This window comes from Tamandua tetradactyla, chromosome 23, assembly GCF_023851605.1.
Source record: "Tamandua tetradactyla isolate mTamTet1 chromosome 23, mTamTet1.pri, whole genome shotgun sequence".
Taxonomy (NCBI): Eukaryota; Metazoa; Chordata; class Mammalia; order Pilosa; family Myrmecophagidae; genus Tamandua; species Tamandua tetradactyla.
In genome coordinates, this window is record NC_135349.1 from 663,715 (window position 1) to 690,626 (window position 26,912).

General features: G+C 61.6%; 2 protein-coding genes across 7 annotated transcripts in view; one reads left to right on the top strand and one right to left on the bottom strand.

The window, feature by feature from the left end:
* Nucleotides 1-1,395: 1,395 nt before the first annotated feature.
* Nucleotides 1,396-6,557, top strand: CYP2W1 (cytochrome P450 family 2 subfamily W member 1). The gene is made up of 9 exons (XM_077142388.1): nt 1,396-1,617; nt 3,018-3,180; nt 3,274-3,423; nt 3,496-3,653; nt 4,467-4,640; nt 4,960-5,098; nt 5,168-5,352; nt 5,659-5,800; nt 6,370-6,557. The coding sequence occupies exons 1-9, from the start codon at nt 1,396-1,398 to the stop codon at nt 6,555-6,557; spliced, it is 1,521 nt and encodes a 506-aa protein (XP_076998503.1).
* A 3,433-nt stretch (nt 6,558-9,990) lies between these two features.
* Nucleotides 9,991-26,912, bottom strand: part of CHLSN (cholesin) — a 114,913-nt gene continuing 97,991 nt past the window's right edge. For 2 of the 6 annotated variants that reach the window (XM_077140410.1, XM_077140409.1), the window contains exons 2-5: nt 13,675-13,880; nt 13,346-13,427; nt 10,543-10,710; nt 9,991-10,368 (exon numbers count right to left, since the gene is read on the bottom strand). In XM_077140410.1, the coding sequence (XP_076996525.1) occupies nt 10,072-10,368; nt 10,543-10,710; nt 13,346-13,427; nt 13,675-13,880 (753 nt within the window). In that variant the 3' untranslated portion in view covers nt 9,991-10,071. Of the gene's footprint in view, nt 10,711-13,345; nt 13,428-13,674; nt 13,881-26,912 lie in introns of all 6 variants that reach the window. The other 4 variants (XM_077140411.1, XM_077140412.1, XM_077140414.1 and 1 more) reach the window with 3 other exon arrangements.

Here is a 26,912-nt window from a genome sequence, read left to right on the forward strand (position 1 = left end):
CGTCCTCCCCGCCACTGCTCTGCCCACCCCTGGCCTGAGCTGCCCTGTGGGACCTGCCAGTTCGAGGAAGGAGGCCATGGAGGGGGGGCTCCACCACTAGGGACCCGAGTGGCCCCCGCCAGCTGGGCCCGGCTGCAGCCCCTAGTGCGGCTGCCAGGCCCAGCGCCCCTTCCACATGGCCTGCCCCTCCAGCCACATGGGCACCCTGAGCTCGCTGGTGCTGCCAAGGTCGCCCACCCCCTCAGCCTGGCAGACCCCGATTCAAATATGGTGTCCTCTGCATCGCCCTCCCTGGCCCTTCTCCTGGCGCCCCCAGCGTGCCCATGCTGGGTGGGGCCACAGACCCCGTGCCGGCCTCTCCTGCTGGCCCCCTGGGGACCCCATACGATCAATTTTTGAAGCCCTCGAAATTCCAGTAGAGCCTGGTATACAACAGGGACCCAATACGTGCGTGCTGAGTCCATTAAGTGAATCTCCCTAGGCACATGGGGTCCCCAGCCTTGTGCCGGGGACTGCCACCCACTGGGTGCCTGGCAGGGAGGGCCCAGACACCCAGCTTGGGATCGTAGTTTGGGCCCAGTCCCCAACCCCAGCTGAGCCCAGGGTGGCCGCGGGGGAGGGAGCGCGGTGTGCGGGAGCGGCATTTTCCTGCCCCGGCGACAGGGCGGGAGGGGCGGCCCTGGGAGGGGCCCTCCAAGAGGGCCCCTTGGGGATCAGAGCTCCAGCTGCTGCATGTCGGGGCAGGCCACGGGGAGCTGGCCTGGCGGCTTCTGGTGCCAGCAGCCAGCGGGGCCTCGTGCCCACCCCCACCCCGGCCCTGGGCTGACAAGAGGGACAGAGCCAGCAGCTGCCCTGGGGAGCCCGAGAGGGTGGCTGCTTGCTCAGGTCAGGCTGGCCGGGGGGGGGGGGGGGGGGGGCCGGGGCGCAGCTGGGGGGGGGGCAGACCCATGGCCTTGGGGGTCCCTCTGGAACATGGGGTCATGGGAACCGCTGCCCCCACGTCCCGGGATTCTCCAGGACACACACTGGAGATGGCAGAGGGCTCCGGGGGCCCCAACCTCCCCTTCCCCCAAGGGCCCTGCTGAGAGGAGCTCAGGGGCAGGGTGGGGGTCGCCTCCCTCTAGCCAGACCTGGCCCCCTGCCCTGGGAGCCCTGGTTCTGATGGGGAGACTGAGGCAGAGGGGGCAGGAGCCGGCGGGCCCTCTTGGGTCCTCCAGCAAGCAGGAGGGGAGCTAGAGGCCCCCAGCCGGGCCCCTGCCCCGCCCACCTGCAGCCCTGCCCTCCCCTGCTGGGCCCCACCTGGGGAGCGCCCCGCATTCTCAGGGAGGGGGCGGGGCGGGGCGCCCTCCGAGCTCATAAGGTGCGGCCACGGGGCAGGGGGCTCACACGCCCGCCATGCTACCCGCACTGCCCGCCCTGCCCGCCGAGGGGCCCTTGCTCCTCGGCCTGCTCTTGGGGCTCCTGGGGCTCCTGGGGCTCTGGGGGCTGTGCCGTGCCTGGCCCCGCACCCGGCCCCCCGGCCCGGCCCCTTGGTGGCCCCCCGGGCCACGCCCGCTGCCCCTCCTCGGGAACCTGCACCTTCTGGGCCTGCGGAGGCAGGACCGGGCACTGATGGAGGTGGGTCAGGGATTGGGGGTTGGGGGTCCCTGGGGCAGTGAGCACAGGTTCCACAGCCTGGTCTCACCTGCTGCAGCCCCAGGGTCCCTGTCCTGGGAAGAGAAAGACCCCCGCACCCAGGAAGCAGGTGCCAGGGTGGGCAGGCCTGGAGAGCTTCCCGCAGGAGGCAGCGTGTGGCATGTGTTAGCCAGAGGGCAGGCTGGGAGCTGGTGGAGGGCAGAGGGGCAGGAGATCCTGAGGCACCACAGACATACCTGGAGCTCCCCGCCTTGCAGCGAGGGGCAGCTGCACGCCCAGGAGTGCAGGGGTGGGCGCTGGGGCACCTATCCTGTGACACCTGGACAGAGGTCCCTGCCCCCCCGGCACGCCTCGGCTGGCAGCTGCCTCCCTCCCGACCTGCCTACTCCTCCCACGGCCTCTCCCGTGTCTCCACTTCTAAGGACACCCCGGACTGGGTCACCCCCCACCCCGGACTGGATCACCCCCCCACCCCGGACTGGATCACCCCCCACCCCGGACTGGATCACCCCCCACCCCGGACTGGATCACCCCCCCACCCCTGCCTGGCTCCAGCACGACCGCATCTTAACTAATTCCATCCGCACAGACCCCAGTTCCAAATAAGAGCTCGTTCGCTGGGCCAAGCCAGCCCCGCCCCGCCCTGGACCACGACCTGCTGCCCCCAGGGCCCCCACGACTTCCTCGCCCCATGTCACCCGAGGCGCGCCTCCAGGTCGGAACCTTCTGGCCTCCCAGCCAGCCTCCCCACCCGGCCTGCGCAGGGGCTTTTGCCGCTGCCTCAGCCCCTCTCAGACGTGCTGGCGACCGCGACGCTCCCAGCCGGGGCCCCTCCCCACCTGCTCTGGGAGGCACTGGGCACCTGGGCACCAGGCTCAGGGTAGGCGATCCCGTGCCCAGTGCCGGGGCCCAAGGCCACACCCCACAGTGCTCTGAGGGCTGAGTGGCTGTGGACAGGATAGCAGCCTCACTGTGACCCTATCTGGAAGGGGGCGCTTCCTTGGGGGTGGGGTGGGGGTAGTTGTAGGGACGGAGGGACGGAGGGACTGGCACAGAGCGGAGACATCCGGCCCAGGCTGGGCAGGGGCCCCACGCTGGCGGACTGAGGCCCTGGGAGGCGGCTGCGAGGCCCCACCCTTCAGGCATCCGCCTGTGCAGGCCCCGGGCTTCCGGAACATGCCACCCCAGCGGGCACCCCTCCTGGGGGCCGCGACACATGGCCCTCCCTGCCCGATGCCTGGTGTGGGGCTTGAAGGGGCCCCTGTGTTTCCACAGCCCCGCCCACCCCGGCTCCCCTGGGCCCCGCCCACCCCGGCTCCCCTGGGCCCCGCCCACCCCGGCTCCCCGGGCCCCTAGTGCTGCCCGCTGTCCCCCTCCCTCAGCTCTCGGAGCAGTACGGTCCAGTGTTCACGGTGCACCTGGGGCAGCAGAAGGTGGTGGTGCTGGCCGGCTATGAGGCGGTGAGGGCCGCTCTGCTGGACGCCCCCCAGGAACTGACGGCTCGGCCCCCCATCCCCATCTTCCAGCTCATCCAGGGGGGCAGGGGTAGGTGGGGGCGGGGTCCCGTGGAGGAGGGGGTGCGGCTGGGGTGCAAGCTGCAGGGTCGCGGACAGCGGCTCACCTGCCCGGCCCCCGCAGGCATCTTCTTCTCGTCGGGGGCGCGCTGGAGGGCCGCCCGCAAGCTCACGGTGCGGACCCTGCACCACCTGGGCCTGGCGGAGGGCCCGGGGGCCGCACGGGTGCTGGAGGAGCTGAGGTGCCTCTGCGGGCTGCTGGACTCCTATGGCGGTAAGTGTGGGGCCAGGGCACACCCCACCCGGCCCCCACGCACCGAGGCCTGAGCCCCTGCCTGCTCCCCAGGCCGGCCCTTCCCCCTGGCCCTGCTGGGCTGGGCACCCTCCAACGTCACCTTCGCGCTGCTCCTCGGCCAGCGCCTGCACTACCAGGACCCCCTATTCGTCTCGCTGCTGGGTCTCATCAATGACGTCATGGTCCTGCTGGGCTCCCCCTGGCTGCAGGTGAGGGCCCCACACCCCACCTGCAGCCGAGGGGCTCACCCACTTCCCAGGTATAAGGTGAGGCCCCTATGCCCACACCCCAACAACCCCACCTCCAGGTGAGGCCCCGCCTGTCCCCCAGGGCTTCAGGTAACATGCCCCATGCCCCCCTCCAGAGAGGGGGTTTGCCCACTTCCCTGGTATACAGGTGAGAAGCCCCTTCATGCCCGCTGCCCCGTACCCCGCCTCCAGGTGAGGCCCTGCCCATTGCCCATGGCCAGCCCAGGACTGGGGAGTCTGCATTGGGCCCACTGCTGGCTGCCCCTCACCTCAGCCAGAGGCAACCTGGGGGTGGAGAGGCCGAGTGGAGCTCTGTTCCTGGTATGCGAGGGCCTTGAGTAGGACTCCTCCCCTGGCACCCTCCACCTGCCACAAGCGCAGCTGCCGCAGGAGGGGCACGCCGCCCCCAGCCCCCAGCCCCACAGGGGCCTCTGTCCTGGCCACAGCCCTGCCCAACTTGGGGATTTCCAGCCGTCTGTGCGCTCCTGTGCCGCGGCCCGCGTCCTCCACCTTCCTGGCCAGGGTCCACCTCACCTGGGCAGGTGGCGGGCAGGGGCAGGGCGTGCTGACAGCAGCCTGTGGGCCCCCGCACCCAGCCCAGGGTGCTCCCGGCCCGCAGCCCCTCCCCACTGAGCTCTGGTCCAGTCCATCATTCTGGGGCTGGGGGCAGCGAGGGGCAGTGGTGGTGAGGGGCGGTGGCCTGGCCCCCCCCACCAGGGGCTGTGAGCGCACACCTGGGGGGTGGACCCGCCCCCACTGCACCTGCCTCCTCAGCTCTTCAACACCTTCCCATGGCTTGGGACCCTCCTGCGGCTGCACCAGCCCGTCCTGCGCAAGACTGAGGAGGTGGGCACCATTCTGAGGGCCCTCCTGGGGGCACGGCCACCCCCCACGCCTGGCGGAGGCCCCCCGCAGAGCTACCTGGACGCCCTGCTTCAGCAGTGCCAGGTGGGGAGGTGCCCCTGCTGACCACGCTCGCCGGGGCGTCCTGGGGCCTCTAGGAAGCAGTGGGCTGGGGAGGGGCCAGCCCAAATCCTGCACCACCTGGCTGGGGCGTCTCTGGGCCTCAGTTTTCTCATCTGTGAAAGGCGGGGCTCACAGTGCCTGCCTCGGGTGAGCGTGTACCCGAGGACAGCAGGTGCTCCTGGCGCCATCTGTCCTTCCGCTGTTGTCTGTCCTTCCTGAGCCAGGGCTGGGTTGGGGTCCAAGGTGGGGGAGAAGGCCCCGCGTCCGCCCGTCCAGCCCGGCCCACCCTGCCTCTCTGCAGCGGGAAGACCCCGAAAGCCCATTTGCAGAGGACGACGCCGTGGCCTGTGCCCTGGACATGGTCATGGCCGGCACTGAGACCACCTCCGCCACGCTGCAGTGGGCCGCCCTGCTCATGGCCAAGCACCCCGACGTGCAGTGTGAGCCCCCTCCCCCTCCCCCTCCCCCCTCGGCGGGCGGCCCGACACGAGCCCTGCCCTTGCCCACAGGCCGGGTGCAGGAGGAGCTGGACCGCGTACTCGGCCGTGAGCGGCAGCCGCAGCCCCGGGACATGCAGGCACTGCCCTATACCAACGCCGTGCTCCACGAGGTGCAGCGCTTCATCACCCTGCTGCCGCACGCGCCCCGCTGCACCACTGCCGACACCCTGCTGGGCGGCTATCTGCTCCCCAAGGTGGACTGCCAGGCCGCACCCGGCAGGGGAAAGGGGTTCAGGGGCGAGGAGAAGGGGCGGTGCTGACCTGGGTCCCTCGCAGTCTGATCTGGGGGGTCCTTTATGGACAACCTTGGGGGTCACCTGGCTGCCAGGTGCCTCACCTGCAAACGGGGCGTATACCCATGGGTCCCCCGCCCCCTGCCCAGCCTGCCCTGCTTGGAACATTCCGGGCCCCTGTCAGCACTCCCGTTTGTGAACAGCCTGCGTGGAGGAAGTCCCTGGAGCAGCGAGGGGTCTCAGGCGGCACACCCCCTCCCCCCACAGGGCACCCCTGTACTCCCTCTGCTGACCTCTGTGCTCCTGGACAAGACACAGTGGGAGACCCCAGACCAGTTCAACCCAGGCCACTTCCTGGGCGCGGACGGGCAGTTCCTGAAGCGGGATGCCTTCCTGCCCTTCTCTGCAGGTGCCCTGGCCCCGTGGCGGGTGGGGGGTGGGCACGGCGGCATCGGGGCCCACACTACTCCAGATTGCCAGGGCCCTCGGCAGCCCTGGGCTGGCCCCCAGGGACCTGGGTGATGCTCAGTCAGGTGAGAGTCCCCCAGTTCCCCCCTTCAGCACGCCCTCTGCTGTCTCCTGGGCCCACCCTACCCCCCCCCCACCCTGAGATGACCCGCCCCCGGCCAGACCTGGGCACTGAGGAGGCCTCAGAGGCTGCTCCTCCACAGCAGCCCTCCCTCTAAGGGGGACCCCAGGCCCTCCCACTCCAGGGGTCTTGCCCTCCCCACACCCAGCAGGCAGGACAGGGCTCAACTGCAGAAAGGACAAAAGAGCAGGTGGAGGGTCCGCCCCAGGTGGCTCTGCCCCCCAGAGTCCGTCTCTGTTCTCCCTCCACCTCCCAGGGCCCCGGCCCTTGCCCCACACGACCCCGCCAAGGCCCCACACCCCGATTCCACAGGAGGAGCCCGGGACCGGCCCTCTGCATGTAGCCCTGCGGGAAGGGAAAGGGCCGCCCGCAGCGTCGTCTCCCCGCAGGGCGCCGAGTCTGCGTGGGGGAGAGCCTCGCCAGGACCGAGCTGTTCCTGCTGCTGGCCGGCCTGCTCCAGAGGTACCACCTGCGGCCCCCGCCCGGCTTCGGCCCCGCCGCGCTCGACACCACGCCCGCCCCCGCCTTCACCCTGCGGCCGCGGGCTCAGGCGCTGCGGGTGCTTCTCAGGCCCTAGACCCACGTGGCGACACCGGGACCCGCCTGCCCTCCTGCTCCGCTGTGGGGGCCAACCACCACCGAGGGGCCCAGGGCGGCGCTGGGCAGAGGTGGGCTCACTGCCCCGAGCACGGACACGGAGTGGCCCAGCCCCCATGGGCCCCTCAGGCTTCTGGCAGCTGCAGGCTGTGCCTTCCACAGGCAGGGGGGACCCCAGTTGCGCCTCCAAGACCCCAGGCCCTCGCAGACACCTGCAATGCAAACATGGGCTCCTCTCCTGTCCCGCCTCCAGGGCCCCCAAGTGTCCCCCAGGTCCCACTGGTACCTCTGACTCAGCGCCCTCCTCCACCATACCCCCAGGCTCTGGAGCCAGGATCCCCAAATGACGCACCTGCAATCCCCAAGCTTGCCACCAGGTGCCACCCTCGGCCCACCAGGACAGGTCCCCATGGTGGGGTCCTCACACTTTTTCCAAAAATGGGGTGCTGAGGCTGAACCTCCAGCCCGAGTTGTTCCCAGTTTGCTGGCAAACTGGGGCAGGTCTAGTCCACGGGGGCCTCAGTTTCCCCATCTGGGGCCAGGGGTGACAGCAGCTGTGCTGGGAGGGGGTGGGGCAGGGGGTGAGAAGGACAGGCCAGAGCGTCCACAGGGGTGTGGGAGGTACAGGACAGGCCATCGGGCAGGCCCCTCTCTGCAGACCCCCGTGACATCTCCCAGTGCCTGGTGCTGCAGGAGCCACTTGGCAGCACCATGGCCCAGCGTAGGAGAGCCGAGACCCCTTGGTGGGGCGAGGCTAGCACCACCGCGTCCAGGCCTGGGTGGCAGGGGAGCTGAGGGCGAAAGGTGACTGCCCTCTGCCAGGAGGATGCCGGGGTACTTGCATGTGGCCTTGGTGCAGATGGGGAAACTAAGGCCCTGGCGTGCATGAAGCCCTGACATGCCCCTGCCAGGCCCACGCCCAGGCCTAGCCTGCACCTGCCGTCCGCGCTGCCCAGGCCCAGTCTGCACCTGCCGTCCGCGCTGCCCAGGCCCAGTCTGCACCTGCCGGGCCGCCCCACCTGGTGGGCTGGGCAGAGGCTTCTGGGGCATTTCCTCGAGCACTGACCACCTCGTGCAACCACGCTGTGACCTTTCCCGTCTGCTGACAAAAAACTGAGACCAGGGAGGGGTCAAGGGCACCCAGCTGTGGCCCAGGAAAGCCAAGATGGCTCCACTAGGCCCTCCTGGGGAGCCTTTCCCTGCACTGATCTTTGGACACGACAGTTACCAGGTTTAGCAAACTTTATACTGGAAAGTTATTCATTCAGCTGAAATTCAAAGTTAACTAGGTGTCTGGTATGTTTTCTGGCAGCCCCACTTGAAACCGCCCTGTTTTCCAGGCCACTGGTGTCCACCCCAGGCTGGTGAATGTCCTGCAACGTGGTGGCTTTGCACCAGCCTGGGGCACAGAGGCGGGCTCGGGCACTGGCTGAAAGACAAACAAGGCAGGCTCTGACAAGCTGCCACCCCAACAGCCTTTTCTCTGGTCCACTCGGATTCCCGTCTCTTCTCCCAAATCTCATCTCTGCCCTGGAGCAAAGCCTTCTCTCTGCTGAGGCAAGGGGGTGCAGAGGACTACGTGGCTGCATGGACTGAGGGGAACAAGTGATACTGGTTAATGCTGTACAAATAGCCAGAGATGGCACCCTCACCTGTGCCACACAGTGCACTCAGCAGACAAGACGGTTTCTGCTGGGGGCGGTGCAGGGCTGTGGGCTTACAGGGAAGCCCCGGTTCCCAGTAGAGGGGGTCAGAGGGACTTCCTGAGGAGGTGCATTTGGGTGACACCTGTGCCCAGTAAAGACTGGGCAAGCACCAGTTTAATGTTTGTTTAATGAGCAAACATTAAAAGGTTCAACAGTACTGAGCGTTGGTGATGGAGTGGGGTGGCTGACCTGGGGGGAGGGAAACGGTGCAGTGACTTCGGGAGCAGTTGGGTGACAGCGAACATATGTGCAGATGGGGCTCTTGTAACCCACAGGACCAGGCTGCGGCTGCAAGGCGGGAGAGGCTGTGATCAGGGATGGCTGGTGCACGGCACTGGCAGTGGGTACAGGGGTCAGGGGTGTGGCCAGGGTTGGGCAGGAACGGCCTAATGCCAAGCGGGCCCACAGGGTCCCTGAACTTCCCAACTGTCTCTGGTACCAAGACCCCAGCTGGATGCCCAGCGATGCTCCCAAGCCTGGAGGCTGACAGGGCTGGTAGTCCTGCTGTCTCACACCCCAGACCATCTGGGGACGCCCACATGACAGTCCCTTGACCTGTGGGTGGTCCAGGCCCTGGGTCAGGTTCAGTGCAGGTGCCGCTGCCAGACGTGACCCAGGCATGCCGGCTCCTTGAACCCTGGTGCTCAGCTGCCAAACGGGCTCCAGACCGGCCGGGGAGCCCTGGGGTGGGGGTACTCGCCTGTGAGCTGAGAAGTCCTAGAAATAACCTCGGCAGCCCGGCAGAGCCTCCCCCCCCCCCCCCCAGTCAGGGCTGGGGAGGTCAGTGTGGGGTGGGTGCCCCAGGGCCTTGTCTAACTCCAGGATTAAAAGTCCCCTGACTCTCTGCTGGGCTGAGAAGCCCCCCCCCCCAAGAAAACTCTGGCCTGGGAGTGAAGAGGCTGGAAGGCCCCCCTTGACTCTGCGACCTTGTCCTCCTTGGTGGCAAGACAGGGTCCTGCCTCCCACCTTAGTGATGAGGGGGTGAGCCAGGTGGCAGGGAGAAGGCCACAGGTTATAAGGAGGACACATGAGGGTTGGTGGCTACAGAGGGCAGGGTGGCATCATCCAGGGCAGAGCTGCTGTAGGACAAGCTGTTGTGGGGGCCCAGGTGGGGGAAGGGGGCCAGGTATGCTCAGCCTGTCTGTGGAGAGCCCATCTGGAGAGAAGGCTCAGCGCGATCCCAGCACCAAGCATGGGCTTGGCCAGCCCCACATCGCCCAGCCCCCAGGATGGGCCCCCAGGTGAGCGGCCCCTTGTGGTCTCAGCCACGGGGACGTCCATTGCGCTGTCCTCCACCTGTGTCCTGAGGGTGGCCGGCTGGGCGGATGCCCAGGCTCCAGTCTGCACTCTGGGTCCTGAGCAGGGAGCCCAAGGGTGCAGCGGCGGGGCAGGGGGGCAGGTTCTTCTTGGGCCCCCAAAGCCGGAACAAAGGCCGCTGCTGAGCTGCAAAGCCTGGGCAGCCCCAGGATGCTCTAGGCCCCTCAGAGTCCCTCGCAGCCCCCTCAACTGAGTTCTGTGGCCCACGCCCCTGGCTCAGACACGTCTCCGCTGGCTCTGCTGGGGTCCCCCAGGACCTGGCGGGGTGCTGTGGCTTTAGTGGGGTGCGTGCATACGGGGGCAGGGGCGGCCTGCCCTTTCCTGCTGGGGACGGCTCTACTTCCCAGCCAGGAGGCAGCGCTGCTGCCAAAGCTGCTGCGGCGAGACCTGGAGAGGGCAGGTCTGCAGAGAGTGGCCAGTAACACGTGAGGAAGACGCCCACAGAAGGGGGTCCCAACTGGCACCCACTGGTCAGGGCGGAGGGCCGCCCTGATCACGATGGGAATGAGACAGGAACTGCACAGGAAGGGAAAGGCGGGCCCAGCGTGGGACCTGTTTATTAAACCTGTAGCCACAGAAGTCAGGGTTCCCCCAGACACCCACCACACCCCAACATCTGGGCAACCAGCTCCTGGTCAGTTCCAAAAAAATATCCCTTTGTAGAAAAACAGACATTTCCCTCAAGCGATTCCTCGGGCCCTGAGGGCGTCTTGAGGTCAGGGTCCGGGAGTCCAGCGAATTCCAGCTGTTCTGCCTGGGGGGTAAATACTAAAGCCCCCCTCCCCCCCCAGGGAAGATCAGACTGGCTGAAAGGCACCTTGGCGCTGGAGGGGTTTGGGAAGAACCTGAGTCCCGAGCCCAGATCCACAGCCCCACTGCTGGGCGGAGGCCGGGCTGCAGCAAGGGTCCCCGTGCCCCCCGCTAGGAGAGCAGCTGCAGCACCTGCCGTACACGCCGCGTCTTCTCCGCCAGGAGGGCATCTGGGCCGCCAGCCCCTGCCTCGTCCAGCTCCCGCATCAGGGCCTCGGCCTTCTGCACGGTCAGCTCCCGGGCCCCGCCCTGCAGCCCTTCCAGGTAGGCCAGCAGGGTGGGGAACTTCTCGTCAGGGACCTGCGGAGAAGGCGACACCAGGGGCTGCAGGGCTGGCACCGGGCGTGTGGACGCTGCGCTGGCCGGCAGACCTGCTGTGGGCAGGGCCTTTTGCTGAGGCTGTTTCAGTGGAGAGGCGAGCTCCCAACTCCAGGTGAATCCTAACCCTTCACAGGAGCCCTTCCTGAGAGCAACTCCGAGAGGGAGCTGAGGACCCACAGATACTCAGGAGAGGCACTGGGTGGGACCAGGAGCTGAAGGCAATGGAGGCGGGAGGGATGGGCCAGCACATGACCTGGGATGTCCCACAGGACAGAGCACCCTGGGTGCAGTGAACTTTTTTCAGAGAAGGCACCATCCTGTGGATGCCTTAGCCAGGACATTTTCATGCCTTAGAACTGGAAGTTTGTAAACTAATAAATCCCATGGGGGGCCCACGGCACTCCAAGGCCCCCAGACAGTTGGCTGGGGTCTCCTCTGACCAAAATACAATGAAATTATAGGTTAGTAACAAGAAAATTTGATTTTGTAAATTCACAAATATGTGAAAATTAAAATACACTTATTATAAATGATGAATGGCTCAAGGAAAAAATCTGAAGAGAAATTAGAAAATATTTTTAGAAGGGTAAAAATAAAAATGAAAGCACAACCAAAACCTGCAGCTAAAACAGTGTTGAAAGCTAATTTAGGGTTATAAAAACAGCAGTAGGAAAAAAGAAAGATCTCAGGTTAGTAGCAGACGACAAACAGACGACAAAGGCTAATTAAGATTAAAGTAGTAATCAAGTAAATACAGAAATAAAAACAATAGAGAATATTAACAAAATTAATTTGGTTTTTTAAAAGATGAAAAAATAAGAAAACTTGCAGCTAGACCAACCAAGTAAAAAAGAGAGAAGATGGGGAAATGTCCTGCCAACCTTACAGAAATAAAAAGGGTTATGAGGATACTGTAAACAACTCATGTCAAATTACTTAATTGAAATGGAAAAATTCCTAGAAAGACACAAACTACCAAAAAATGGACTTAGAAGAAACAGTCTAAAAGCTGAAACTATAAAATGTGGAAGGAAACACAGGAGTGATTCCATGACCCTCCCATCGCTACACAAGTCCCTCTGCTAACGTCTGCCATCCACTTCGTCGGCTTTGCTGCAGAATGTGCCAATCTGGCCTCCTGTGGTCCACATGGTTACCTGCTGCCTTCAAACCCGAAAGGAAAAGAATTTCCAATCTGCACTGCTTCGCCCAGCCACGCATGCATCAAGTGTGAGGGAAAGGAAGGAGAAGAAAAACGGTGTTTTCAGAGACACGAGGTCTGAACGAATTTGCCGGAGGATTCAGTAGACGGGAGACCCACACACGAGGTGAGGGAGCCCTGGAGGTGGGTCTAAGAGCCTGGGGTGAGCCCGGGCCCCTGGGGTGCAGAGACTCTGCAGAGACGCCTTCCCCACACTCAGGGAAGACAGCCCTGGGGGTGGGGGCAGGGGCACTGATGGTAAACCAGTAAGAACACAGAGAAAACTGCAAGTAAAGAAGCGGGACAACTGTCAACTCCAGGCAAGCAAAGGCTGTACAGGAAAGAAGGCAATCCTAGAACCGCCCGGGGCTCAGCCTGAGCAGCGTGTCCAGCTGCACAAAGCAGAGGCAGTGGCTGGGGCGGCGAGGTGGGACCCGCAAACCGTCATCGTCCAGGGAGAAAGGTAAGAAGCAGGCACGGGAGCTCGTCATGGAGGAAACAAAGGCCCATCCCAATCGCTGAGGGCCGACTGCAGCCTGGGGGTCCAGGCAACGTGTGTAAAACCTGAGTCCGGGCGCTGCTGGGTGCAGGGGCGGGCGGGCCCCTGGGTGTGGATGGGCTTCGCCTGGAGGGAAGGCCCAAGCCCTGGGAGGTGGCGTGCAGCCGTCCCTTGGGGGAAGCCAAGGGTAGGCATGGGTGGGGTGATGGAGACTCCGTCACTGACCAGACAAGCCCCTGGGGTTGCGGCAGGCGAAACAGGGCGTCTCGGTAGTGAAGCGCCATCCTGGGGGTTGTTAATCCAGAGGACACAGGAGCCTCATAGCGAGGAGCCAGGCACACAGTGCGGGGGGGGCGGGGGCAGCAGCCAGGTGCCACTGTGTGCTGAGAGGAAAGACGCGGGGAATCCGCCGAATGCCCAGCCTGTCCCCTTGCAGGGGGCCTGGGCGGAGGGAGAGAAGCCCAGCCCAGTGTCCGCGGGCGAGAGCCCCCCGGTTGCGGGAGCCGGTGACTGTGCGGCTCTGCCTCGCCCCTGATTTGGGGCATGGTCTGCAGTGCTGTACGGAGATGTCCACGCATGGGGGACCCATAGCGGGGTCGCGGGTTCCTGCCTGCCTTGGTGAGGGCACATGCCTCCAGGACTCGGGGTGGGCATCAGGGGGGTGCCGGGCCTGAAGCTGCAGGGCTGGGGACTGGCCAGCCACGTGGGGGGCCCTCCAAGTCTTCCCTGTAAGGTTGTCTGACCTTGCTCCTACACTGCCACGGCCACGGGGAGAACGGGCCCCGAGAAGGCAGTCCCCTGGCTCCGGTCTGGGGGCTGCAAGGAGGGGCCGGAGTGCACAGCCTCAGCCACGCCGGCCCGGCAGGACCTGCGCGCAGCTGCCCCCTCCCCTCCCCCGGAGCCCCAGCACCAACCTTGTCGCGGTCGTACATGTGCAGCAGCAGCCACGTCTGCCGGGTCTTCTGGAACCTCCAGCTCTCAAGCTTCTGGGCCCAGCTGGGGACACAGCACGGACAGACCATCTCAGGTACCAAGGTAGGGAGAGCCCCCAGGCTGCACCCACCCCCAGCTCTTGGGTGCAGGCACCAAATCAGCCAGAAGCCCAGGGCAGTGGTCAGGGCTCCCACGCGGGACCTCGTGCTGGGCCAGGCGAGCCCAGGCCATCCCGGGGCCACAGTGGGAGCCTCCCAGGTGCGGGTGGTGCTGGCCGCGGCCCCATCTTTACCCCCAGGTCACTTCCTACCTGTGCAGGTAGTCCAGGGCCAGCTGTGCCCCGCTGGGCTTCGCAGGCTGTGAGGGGACATGCTGGGCAGCACGGAGGCCCGCTTCCCGCAGGCGCTGCTTCTCTTCCTTTTTGCGTTCCTTCTTCTGCTTCCTTTCTCGGGCCCGCTGCTCCTCGGGGGACAGCCCTGGGCCCGGCCCCTGCACCTCCCCGCTCGCAGCTCCTGCCTGAAAGTCAGGGGGACGCCCTCCATGTTAGGCCTTCCGGATGGGGAGCCAACGAGGATGGCAGAGGCCCCGTGACCCCCGACCCGTCCTCACTGGGCCCCAGGCGGGTGGGCTGGGAGCCCTAAAAGGCGGGGGCAGGAGCAGGCAGGGCCCACAGGCGCTCGGCCTGCTGGGGACTGGCATCGCGGGCAGCGCAGGGCATGCCAACCCCGAGGGCCTCGGTCAGAGGGCCTCAGCACACCCCCGGCCTCCTACGTGCCAGCACACGGCCCCTGCAGGCCCTGGGGCCCATCCTGTGTCCAAGGAGGACGGGACCTCGGTGCGATGCCCAGCCTTCCTTTAACAAGGGATTCCTATTTGCTGAGACCTTCTGAAGAGCCCAGCCCCTGCGGCAGGACCCTGCGCTGCATGACATGTCACAGAGGGACGGGGTGACATGGGGACAGGGGCAGCCCTGTGTGCTGGGCTGCTCCGTCGGGGCCCAGGCAGGCAGGGAGGGGTGGGAAGTTGCTTTGGCGCCCACCAACCGCCACCCCGGGGTCCCTCAGGCCCCCGGGCCAGCAGCCTCTTGCCCTGTGCTCCCGGGGCTACCCGAGTGAAACCCGGAGGCAGTGCTGGGAGAGGACCCCCCGCCCCAGCCCCACCCTGCCAAGAAACACTGCCAGCCTTCCCCAACCCCAACCCCGACACTGACACAAAACAGAACTGCAGTGCCCAGGGTGGCCAGTGGGCGGTGGGCATGGGCCACCAGCTGCCCATATCGTGTGGAAAGCACCAGAACGTCCGCCAGGAACCTGAAAGGAAGCGTCCTGGGTGGGGGCCAGAAGCCGTGCTTGCCACTCTGAGCCCCACTCTGGAGGGAGGGATGGGCCCTCCTGTGACTTCAGGGGCAGTGTGTGGGGGGTGCCTTACCCTCCCCCCCCACAGGGAGACGCCTGGGGAAGAGAGGGGTCTCTCTGCCTGTGATGACTTCCCAACCCCCTCCCCTGGGCTCCTGCTGCCCCCGGGACAGCATGCCCAGCCGCGGCACCCCAGGCCTGTGGCCCTCTCCTTCCCCAAGGCCTCCTGACCTCTGACCCTGAAGGCTGCTCACTGACCCGAGGTGAGGGTCTCGCACGCTTTTGTATCTGCAGAGCTTTAAGAAGGAGACCCGCACAGCCTGGGGGGCCTGCACAGCCTGGGGGGACCCCAGTCCTCTCAGGGTGCCCCGGGCCCCGTGTCACACACCCAGGGCTGTCCCCAGCCCCAAAGCGGGATGCAGCGAGAGAACCTGGGAGTGGGGCTGTGGACTGTCCTGCCCCTGCAGGCCGTGGACCAGCGGCCAGCTCCTGCCCCTGCTCCTCGCGCAAAACGGAGTCCCTACTGCCAGCACCAGAGCACAACAGGGGTCGCCCAGGAGGCCGACCTTGCCCGCAGCTCAGGGTCCTCCTGCAGCTCCCCGGGGGCGGGTAGGGTGCACCCATGGCCCCTCAGCCACTTTTGAGCAAGACGTAACCTCGGTGTGGCCCCTGGGCAGCGTCTGGGATTGGGCCAGCTCTGCAGTGCGAGGCGTGGCCTTCCAGCGTCAGGCTGGCACCTCCGGCCAGGCCACCCCTGCGGGCATGAGGGGCAGCACCCAGAGCCCTGATCCGGCACTTCTGGTCCCCCACCGGGAGCCGGGAGGAGGGGCTGGAGAGCCCCCGCCAGCTCCCTGGTGCCGCACGCCGGACCCTGTCAGTAGACTGGACAGCTCGCAGTGCATGGGGAGACTGAAGGAGCACACAGGTGCGAGGGCCTGGACCAGCCGGCACTCACAGGTGGGCGGGTTACCTGCCCTCTGTACTCGGCAGGCCGCATGTTAAGCACAGGCTGCTGGGCTGCAGCCTGGAGCTCCAATCAGGGCCCCGGCGAGCTGAAGAAGGAGGAGTCGGGAAGGAAGCCAGGCCTGGAGGAGGGTGGGGTGGGAGGACAGGATGGAGGAAGAAGAGCGGGGCGGGGGGGCGGGGGGAGCACAGAGGAAGAGTGGGAAGGAGGAGGGGGAGGGAAGAGAAGGAGAGGGGAGAAGGGAAAAGGGGTGGGAAGAGGGGAGAAAGCAGGGGCAGGGCTCGCTCCAGAGGGCCTCAGGGAAGTCAACCCCCCACAAGCCCCCAGTACCATCCCCAGGGACAAGGGCGAGGGGGCACCAGCAGGCAGCCGGGCGTCCTGTGTCCCCACGGAGCCTGGGCCCTGGGGGTATCTGCTGACTGCTCTCTTCCTCTAAGAGTACAGACACCGGGAAAGACATATGTCTGGGAGGGGTGCTGCCTGGGGCTCCCCTGTGACTTAGGGCTGGACGATGGAGAGACGCAGTACTGTCGACCCACCCCAGGGCCTAAACCACAGGAGGGGGGCTCGACGTGCTCCTTGAGGCACCCCAGGAAGGTTAGGGCACTTGGGAGACCTGGGGTTGGGGGGCAATTCCAGAGCCCCCAGGCTCTCCAGCCTCTCCAATGGTCCCCACTCATCACCAGGGAAACCCATGAACCCAGCCTCAGGGCTGGTGTGGAGGCCCCGGGAGCCGCTGGCTGCCTGCTTGGGGTGTGTGAACAATAAAAATCGCAATGAAAAACACACCAGATACAGCATAAGCAGAAGTTCCTAACACCACCACCAAAAAACTGTGTATTAAAAATAATCGTGAGTCGGCAGCGCATCCGCTGTCAGGGGCTCGGGGCCGTGGGGCGTAAAAGTGGTGAGTCCTGTGGGCATGATGTCCGCGGTCAACTGTGCAAATAAGAAGACGCTCTTCCGTGACGAGGGCAGGTGAGACAGCGCCACGGGCATTACTGACAGGGCTGCGGGGAGACGTACCCACTGCCCACCACGGACCAGGTAACGCAGTGACAGGTGTCCCGACACAACAGGTCATGAAGACAGGGAGGGGGCGAAGCGGCACGGGAGGGCCAGGGTTTTCTTTCTTATTTTTGCCTCTTTTCTGGAGTGATGAAAGTGTTCTAAAGTTGATCACGGGGATGAACGCACAACCATACGATGATGCTGTGAGCGGGTGATTGTCTGCTTCGGATAGTTTCTACGCTTGTGAATACATCAATAATGTTGCATTAAAAAAAGGGCGGGGGGGGGCAGGGTATCTCGGCCAGTTCCCTGCGAATTGCAGGGCAGTCTCCTGCTCTTATGCCATGGTTTCCTCTAAAGCACATGTGAACATAATGCTCGGAGGCACAAAAACAGAAATTTAGATATTTACTTGTGAATCAGTAATCAAGTGATTACTCATAAGTCACGATGTGAATATATCTGTAATTTGGATCATCAAGATTTCAGGTTACAATGAAAAATAAGCATTTTCCATAAAAATAAAAAAAAACAAAATAACAAGCGTCAGCCAGTCACCAAACCTGCTGGACAGAGGCCGAGTGGCGGCGCTGACGTGAGCCAGAGGCAGGGGCCCTGAGGGCTGCTGGAGACTGGGTGCGTTGGCACACCACACTCGGGGGCTCCCTCAGGTGGGTACGGGGGCCTCAGCAGGTGTGCCCCTGATATGAGTGCCCCCGTCCATGCAGCCCCCCTCCCGCCTGCATTTCCCACCCGGACCGCCAGAGTCCCTGGGTAGGAACACCCACAAATAACCTCAGGCCTTGCACACGCGACGTGGCAGAGACCTGGTGCCAGCGGAGACTACCCTTCCATAAGACCTGTCACCCGTTATTAAACGTGGGAACGCACGGGAGCAAGTTACTTTTTCTGAAAAAAAAAAACATGAAGAAGAAAAGTCGGAGGGTTCCCACATTTTAAAATTAGCCTTTTTATCCTGAAAGAACTGCAGGTTTCCATGGCAGCTGTAAGCCTTAGAAAGCGCTCCTGCTACTTCCCCTTGGCCGATGGCAGCCACAGCCCAGCAGGCAGGTCCACTGGCCACCCCACCCTGCCAGATACCCCGCAGGCCACCCCACAGGCTAATGAACACACGCACGGGTGGTCAAGAACTTAGGGCTAAGTACACAGAATACACTGGTACAAATCTCTAAATTCTTTGAGGATGAATTCTCTACACCCCCAAACGTTATTCAATATTTGCTTAAATATGGAAATACGGTTACTGCCTTACTGTTAGCCAAATGGAGCATCTAATTATAAAACTCAGCTCCTCCTCTCCCTCTTTGTTTGAGAGTTCCTGATTTAAAACAAATGATTTCAGAAAATCTGCACACCAACAATCCAGGAAGTGACAAGACCGTTAGGAAGGCAGGGCGGAGCCGGCTGGAGGGCGGTGAGAGCAGTGCGCTCAGTCATGTCCACTCCAAGCCGCCGGGGCCCTTCTGCCGGCCTCCACGGGCACCAGACCCCACGACGCAGGCAGTGGGCCACAGGAAGCCCCCCGGTGCGCCCCCTCGCCCACCTCCCACCCCGGCTGGGCTGCACCTTGGTAGGGTCAGGTGTAGCCTGGAGAGCTGGGGGCTGGGGCGGCTTCTAAGGGCTCCCGGCCCACCCCTCACCCCCACCCCACTGCACTTCGCGGGCTGCTGGGGCTGCAGGCAGACGCGGGCTCTGCCCTCGAGGCGCTCACAGACAGACCCACGTGAGCTCCTGGAGGACAGGGAGAGCGGCTGCCGCATCCTCGGGGCCACAGCACCCGTCGGCAACGTGGGGGGCCCGGGGGCCCTCATGAGAAGAACGCTGGCAGAGCACAAAGCACAGGGCTGCACAGGGGACAAACAGATGCCAGAGGGTGCCCTTTTAATTCAAGGATTAAAGCAGGAACCTGTGGTGTGCGGGAAGGTGGTTTAAAGCCAGTACCCACTGGAAAGACCTGAAGAGCCCCAGGCGCACAAGAGGGGTCCGGACGGTGGGCTGGGGGTGCTGAGCTGCCCGCAGCTGCGGCCACGACTGCCAGGGCTCGAAGCTTCCCCCAGGCGGCGCCGGGACCAACTTCACAACCTGCTACCATGGAGAAACACCTGTGCCTCTGCACAGGTGTGGTGGGAACAACACCCATGGAGACTGCGGGTCCCAGGGTGGGCACCAAGCCCATCTCTGCAGCCAGGTCGACCCCACGCGGGAGGGGTGCGGCCACGGGTGGGGGGCTGCCTGCAGGGCAGGAGGCGACAACACGAGCCCCCGCACTACTGCCTGGTGCCCTCACCTGGCCACGCCTGTTGCCACGAGCCCCCAGTTCCAAGGGTCTAAGAGACAAGAGGCTTTGCTTCCACAATCAGGATCCTGTGCTAGGGCAAACGACCACTTTTATGTTCCCCACCACTCAGGACACAGTTCACATACTGCCATCCACTCCTCCACAATCGTGGCAGACCCGCCCCGAGCCGGGCATGCGTACATGGGTGGAGGAGTGCCCACAGGTGCCACCTTAGAGGTGTGGCAGGCAGACCTGCCCAGACATAGCCGCGGCCCCGCTCAGGCCACTGGAGTCAGCAGAAGCTGTGGCCGCTAAGAGCACCTGCAGGACAGATTTGAGTCCCAGCCCTGGTCCCAAGGAGTTCCAGGCAGGGCGTGGGGTGGGCTCGGCCCGTGCACGGGGGACACAGGCGGGGTGCCGACAATGGCCTGGAGAACCGTCCCAAGGCTGCACAGGTGCTGGAGGCAGGAGGGCAGGCACCCCATGCCAAACACTGTGCTCTCAGCCCAGCAAAAGGCGTGTGGACATGGGTTTCTGTTTTCTCCCCACCCTCTAAGGTGCTCAGATCACAGGACGCAACAGCAAAGGTGGGAGGGGGCAGCCACAGTGTGGTCAATTAGGAAAATTCCCAGTCCATGAAAAACAGAGCCTTTAAGAGCCTTGTGCAACGCCGTCAGCACTTGGCAGGGTGTCTGTTTCCACCCTACTGTTCTTCTCGCCATACGTTTACAGGTGGTGGTGCAGGTTTCCCTTGCCGGGATCTAGTCCAGACTTGGCTTCTGCACATCCGGAGCCTTCAACTCCATTTCAGAATGGAAAGGAAGAGTCCCTGGAAGAAGCTACCTGGGCCTCTCCCAATGCCCTCCTGAGACCCCGGACAAGCCAGCCCCCAGGGGCCAGAGCACCTAGCACAGAACACACACCACCAGGCGAACCGGCAGCCAGCTCAGGACACATGAGACCCTGCCCTGGGACAGGGGGCTCACTCTGGGCCATGCATTTCCCTTCACAAACCAATCCAACCTGCTCTCCCTGAAGAACCCCCCAGTTTGCATAGAGAGGGCCGCTGGGCTGCTGCCCCTGGCTCCAAGTGGGAGGCAGACCACCAAGGAAGAAAGGACCTGCCCCTATCACCTCTGCGGCCAGGGATCACCATCTCCCAGATTTCAGGTCCTTCCCTACTGAAAGAAACAAAACGGGCTCCTGGGCTCGGCTACCTCTGCACATTGCAAACAGCTTTGTTTCTCTGTGGACAGGGGTGCCAGCTGCATTGTGCAGGAACCAGCTGCTGGCAGGAAACGTAACAGCACAACTGACAACTGACTCAGAGGGCGAAGGACACACGCAGTGATGCTTGTGTGCATGACAGAGGCTCTTTTGCTCCGTAGCTCCCCAGTCAGACCCGTTTCCTTCCTGAGGATAAGAATTCTAATCAGCCTTCGTTTAGTCAGTACAAGCATCTGACTACTAGGAATCGAAGGCTGCATTTGTTTTTGAATGGGAAATGCAGTCGTGACAGAATGCTAACCTGCCCAGCAGAGCTCGGCTGAGAGAGACCAAGGAGAGGAGCTGAGGGTGAGTCTAGAAATGACACCAACACACATAAAAAACACTTCACAACATGAGAAATTACCTGACAGTCATTCCTAATTTTGCGGTACTGATTTTGCCATTTTAGTTTGTTAGCCTTGGGGAAAACAGATTACAGGGCTGCGCAGACAACTTACCCAGTCCACTGCCCATAAGCCCCCAGCCCCAGGAGCTGCAGCGCCACCAAAACAAGGCCTCCCAGAGGGCACGCTGGAGGAAATGTCTGATTGCACCTCCCTCAAAGAAAAAAATAATGTCGCAGAATGAGATTTCAAAATACATTTCTGTTTCAACCTGGACTGTGGAATGCCTAACTGGCTTTTGGGTCCTATGCTGTTGGAAGGGTGAAAGGCCAAGAGTTCTGAGTGGAAGCTGAAAACACCAAAGCTAAACCCTCAGGGGCCCTTCCTTCTCCAGCCTCATGGCAGACTTCAAAGGCGAATCCGGACCAGGGACTACCTGCCAGCTGCTCCAGGGCCTGCAAAACCGTCTGAGCTATGAGAAATAAAACAAAGCATGCTACTGGCTCCAGAACGAGGCAAGGGCAAAATCAAAGCTGGCGCTTGTCTATTGTGTCGATTCCACGAACTGTTAAATGTGGCATTTAAAAACATCCTCATGTCTGGGAACTATTTATGGCTCGGGTTTTTCTCATTTTGCAAAAATGCCTGAGCATTCACAATGGGTTTAGAAAATTCATTGCCTTTCAAATGAGTTAGACAACAAAATAACTAGCCAATAATTTTCAGAGCCAAATAGCTTGAACAGCAAAATTGTAAATATTCCTGGAGTTTCTGCAGCAAATGTGCACTTAATGAGCCACCTGGGCCGGTTCAGGCGCGTGCCGCACGCGGGGGCGGCCTGCGAAGACCCTGAACGCGGGCACCCAGGGCAGGGGCTGGAGGGCCCGGGAGAGCCCCGCAGCCTGCCCTGAGAATTTGGGGCGCGGGCAGGGAGGATCCTTCCCGAACTCACGCAGCCGCAGGCAGTGGGGAGGGGCGCGAAGGGACCGAGCCCGCCGTGGGGAGACGTACGTGGGGTAGGGCCAGGGCCCGGGCAGCGAGGGCGCCCTCTCCCGCCGGGTGCCCCGGACGCAGAGGCGCCGAGCGTGGGGTCCCCCCGCCCCGGGCCCAGCGAACTGACCTGGGCGTCCCAGCGACCGCTCCGGGCCCGGCGCGCGGCCGGCGCACTGCGCATGTCAGCGCGGCCCCGGCGCACGCGCGGCGGCCGGGGTGGGCGGGGCCCTGGCGCACGCGCGGCGGCCGGGGTGGGCGGGGCTCCCGCAGGAGGGGCGGGTCTCTGGCTCGAGAGCCCGGCAGGTGCGCGCAAACCCCGGCGCTAGGGCAGTGACGCCTCTTGGGGGTCGAAGTCCTGGCGGCCGCTGGAATCTGATGGGAAGGGAGGGTCACGAGGGAAAAGGTCACGGACCCTGGCTCCACCTGGCCCAGTGCCCTCGGCTGCTCCCACGGACAGCCTGCCCCTCAGTCCCGCTGACCGAACAGGACGCCACCCCCCACCATGTCCACTCACACCAGCCCCAGCCCCTTGCACGCGGTCTTCCCCAGGCCTGGAGCCTCTCGACCACCCCCCACAACGCCCACCTATCACCCCGGATCCCATGTTAATGCTCACCCAGGTAGAGGAGGTGCAAACAGAAGACTCAAGCGAGGCCCCGGGTCTCATGACACGAAACCCCAATGTCCTGGGTACAGTAGAAAACCCACTCGTTATGCCGAGAGCCAGGAAAATCTCAACCCGAATAACAAAGGACGGTAAACAGCTGCCGACTGTTCGACTGTTCGTGCAGGTGTGGGAATTACCCAACAAAACTTTCTTTACAGCAAACACCGTACAAATGCTTCAGTGGGCAAAAACGAATACACATGGAACAAATGAAATAACAAAGTTTCAGAGACTAAAGAGAAGATATAAAGGAGAACCAAAAGGAAATTTTAGAACTGAAAAACGCAATAACTGGGGAAAAAAACACAAAGAAACAAAAACTCAGTGGATAGGGTTAAGAGCAGATGAGATCAAGAGGAGAGAATGAACAAGTCACAAGAAAGAACAACAGAAATTAACCAGCCTGAACAGAGAAAACAGGGCGAAAACAAAAATGAACAGGGCCAAGGGACCTGGAGACCGTGACAAAAGATCTAACGCTCGTGTCACTGGTGTCCCAGGAGGAGAGGAGAAAGAGGATGGGGTTGAAAAAAGTATTCAAAGAAATAGTGGCCGAAATTTTCCACAATTTGGGAAAAGACACAAACTTATAAAACTACACGAGCCCTCAACAGGATGAACCCCAGGAAATTCACGCCAACACATCAGAAACGTGTGAAAACTAAACCCAAAGAGGGAATCCTGACAGCAGCCAGGGACATGGCACCTGGCCATGGGGAAGCGGCCCAGTGACTGCAGATCTCTCCTTGGAAACCACAGAGGCTGAGAAAAGCTCTCTCTGCCCCAGGTCCTGTGTCCAGAGAAAACATCTTTCAGGAGCAAAGAGGACATCAATTCTCAGGTGGAGGAAAACTGAGAGAACGCGTCACCTGCAAACCTAAAAGAGCGAAAGGGCACTGCTGAAATGGAAACGAACGGCCAAGGGTCAGTTTTGGAACACCAGGAAGACAGGACGCAGGAAAGGACGGATGTCCAGGGAAACACAGTGGTCCTCCTCCTCCTCTCGAGTCTATACATCATGTTTGATGGGTGAAGCGAAGACCGCAGCCCAGGAGCTAGGAACAGGCGGAGGGCTGAGTGTCAGGCCCGCCCCGGCCTCCTGTGCCCGCCCCGGTGCCCAGAGCACCCTGCACCACGGCCCGCGCCCGCGCCTGCGGGGACAAAGGCGTCAAGCAGGGACCCTGGGCTCCGCTCCGGGCAGGGGGTGCAGGCCCCGCATCCTGGCTTGGAGGCACAGGGGACAGGCGTGTGTGGACGCGCCGCCCGAGGGCGCTTCCGGAGGCCTGACAGCAAAACCACCCGCTGGGGCTCTGTGAGGTTTTCAAGAACAGCGGAACGGCCGCAGAGACCCCCGAAGGCGTCCTGTGGGCGGGTAAAGGGCACGGTGCACAGCCAGCACCTGCGGGGCACAAGGGAGCAGGAACAGACACTGACAGGGAAAGACCCCTCGGGCCGGCCTTCCTGCGGTGCAGGACAGCAACTGGCCCCTACCGGCCCGAGGGCGCAGGCAGGGGGGCTGAGGCCAACCTGCCCTGGCAGCTTCCAGGCAGCACCCCACGAAGGAGCTGACCGGGGCGCGTCCGTGGGTGGCCCATGCCACCTTGCCCCGTGGACATGGAGACTTGGCGAGGCGGCGCCCTCCCATCCTAAGCCCACTCCTGGGGCCCGGGAGGGAGCGGGCTGCAGACCAGAGAGAACGGACAGGCACAAGTGCGCCGCCAGCTCCACACCCGCGCCCACGACCCCCGCGGGCCAGAGTCCACAGACCCCCAATGTCAGCGGTTCCCTGCCAGCGCGGCCAGGAGAGGGGCTGCTCCGCACACTGCCACCCCTCTGCCAACGGTGACCCTTACGGCGACAGAAGCCTCATGGGCACGGGGCTTCTCGGCACGACCGGCGGGGCCTGGCCAGTAGGAGAACTAAGTGCCACACCTCACTGCCTCCTGCCCAGCTAGTGACTCCTGCTCCTCTGGCCTGGGGGACAGTCAAGTTCCTAATCTCTTCACGCCACTGGATCTAGAAGACTGAGGAAGGAGTGCATGCGGGGGAGGGGAGGGAGGGAGACCTGCTCACTGCTTCCAACTGACCAGGGGTAGTCTGTCCGGAGGGCATGCCCGGCGTGGACAGGCGCAGCACATCTGGGAAGGGTCAGCGCTTTCCCACAAGGTGAGCTGCAGGTGGGGGCCGACTCACTGTAGCTAGCTGAGAACACACCCTCCCCCCATTTGGTGGGAAGTTCCCACCGAACTTTTTTAAAAGATTCTAACCAACTTTCCTTTTGAAGTGGGAACGAGTAGGGAGGGTCTAGGGAGATGAGGAGGAGCGCCCGGTCCCCTGTGCCAGGCTGTCCCTAGTGGGGTGTCCCAGCCCGAAGACTGACCTTGGAGCAGTAACCAACAGAGAAACATTCCCACTGCTTGGCCCTCCGTCTAACACAAAGCAGAGTAGTATTTTTATATTTAAATGTAAAAACAAAAACAAAAAATTTAAAATTAAACAAACAACAACAGAGAAGTACACCTTTGCCTGACTGGCTCTCAAGGAGTGCAGAGGAAATATTTAAGGCACTTGTTTTTATAAATGGGGTGGGGTAAAGGTGCTTAAAGGGAGAGGCGAGGGGTCTGCATTTCAGATAACTGCTCAAATGTCCACACCAGGGGACTGTGGTAAGCTGTGCATCTAAAATGTAGTATCTAGAGCAACCTCTAAAAAAAAATACACAAACAGATACATGAAAAAACACTACAGAAACAAATGTGTTACAGTGTTAAAAGAGGGTATATATCTGGTTAGGGGTATAATGGAGCTCTCTGTATTGTTTTTGTATTATTTTTCCAACTGTTCTGTAAATTTGAAGTTATTTCAAAACAAAAAGTTGTTAAATAAACCACTTAACATAAACTCAAAATGGGATCCTATAAAGGTTCAAGTAACCCAAAGAAAGACAGAAAAAGAAAACAGAAAAGAAAAAAAGAGAGAACAAACAGAAAACAAAAAATGAAACGGCAGACTTAAAACCTAACATAAAATGACATGAAATGTAAATGGTCAAAAACACCAGTTAAAAATTAAAAGACAGAGATTAGCGAAGAGATGAAAAAACACCATGATTCAACGACACACTGTCTATAAACCATTGCCTTTGACTGTACCAAGGTGAGTGGGTTGAGAAGATGCAGCAATCCTAAATGTGTGTGCACCAAAGCACAGGGCTACGGAATATGCGAAGCAAAATCTGAACCGAAAGGATAAGCAGACAAACCCACAGTAACGGGGGACAATCCCATCAAGCGACCACGCGCCGTGGGGGCGTACAGGGTGCGCCACCCGACAGCAGAGCATGTTCTTTTCTAGCATCAAGGGAACATTTACCAAGACACATCAAACCTCAACAAATTCAAGAGTTCAATCACACAAGGCTGTTCTCGAAGCACAATGGAAGCAAACCAGAAATCAGTTACAGATAGATAGCAGGGACCTCTCCAAACACTCAGAAACGAAATCACTCACTATTAAATAATCCATGGGTCACAGAGGAAGTCTCAAGAGAAATAAAAATTACATTGAACTGAATGAAAATGAAAATACCACTCATGGAAATCTGTGGGATGCACCTAAAGCGGTGCTGAAAGGGCAACTTACAGCACTAAAATGCTTATATTAGAAGAGTCTCAAATGAATAGTCCAAGTCCTACTTTACGAAACTAGAAAAAGCAAAATAAATACAAAGTAAGCAGAAGGAAGAAAATAATAGTGACAAGGGCAAAGTCAGTGAAACTGGAAACAGAGGAACAGTAGAGAAAGCAATGAAAGAAAGGGCTGGATGTTTGAAAAGATTGAGAAAGCTGGCACCCTAGCAAGACCGAAGGAGAAAAGCTTCAGAAGCCAAGTCACCAGGAGTCGAACGGAGGGGCCTGGCCGCAGGCCCTGCAGATATCAGGGGCTGTCGGGACCCCAGGCACAACCGGCACATGGGAGGCGCTCACCCACAGGGAGCAGACAGACGCCCCAAGAAACACACACTGCCACAACTCACCAGCACGAAATAAATCATAAGGACATTCACTTTGCAATCTTAAAACTCTCAAAAATGTCATCTCCAGGCCCAGACACTTTCACTGGAGAATACTACTAAGTGGCTAAAGAAGAATTAACCTCAATTCTACACAATCTCTGAGAAAGTGAGAGGGAACACTCCCATAAAACCAGTACTACCCTGATGACAAGGCCAAACAAGAGTACAAACAAATGAAACCACGGACCAATATTCCTCATGAATACAGGGGGAAGAAGTGCTTAGCAAAATGCATTCGGCAACACAGAAAAAGAACCAGACGCCATGACCACAAGGGATTTATCCCAGGAAGGCAAGGCGGGTTCCACCTTCAAAAACCAACCCATGCAATCTGTCATGTGAACACGGCCCATCAGTCGATCCAGAGAAAGCATCTGACAAAACGCAGAGCCCGTCCACGACTGAGGTTCTCGGAGAACTCGCGGCAGCGGGGCGCCTCCTCGGCTGGGCAGGGCACCCTTCCAGCAGGTCCCTGAGGCCAGGAGCAGCCCCTGCTCTCCGCGTGCTGCTCTGGTGCAGAGGCTGGGAGGGAGGAAACAGGCCCCATCAGCCAGCGACACGAAGGCCAGCG

Bases quoted from the DNA above. Each gene is read 5' to 3' on its own strand.
- CYP2W1 (XM_077142388.1), top strand. From the start codon at position 1,396: ATGCTACCCGCACTGCCCGCCCTGCCCGCCGAGGGGCCCTTGCTCCTC. The intron at 3,424-3,495 runs GTAAGTGTGGGG...CCTGCTCCCCAG, and splicing joins GCTGCTGGACTCCTATGGCG to GCCGGCCCTTCCCCCTGGCC. The intron at 5,801-6,369 runs GTGCCCTGGCCC...GTCTCCCCGCAG, and splicing joins CTTCCTGCCCTTCTCTGCAG to GGCGCCGAGTCTGCGTGGGG.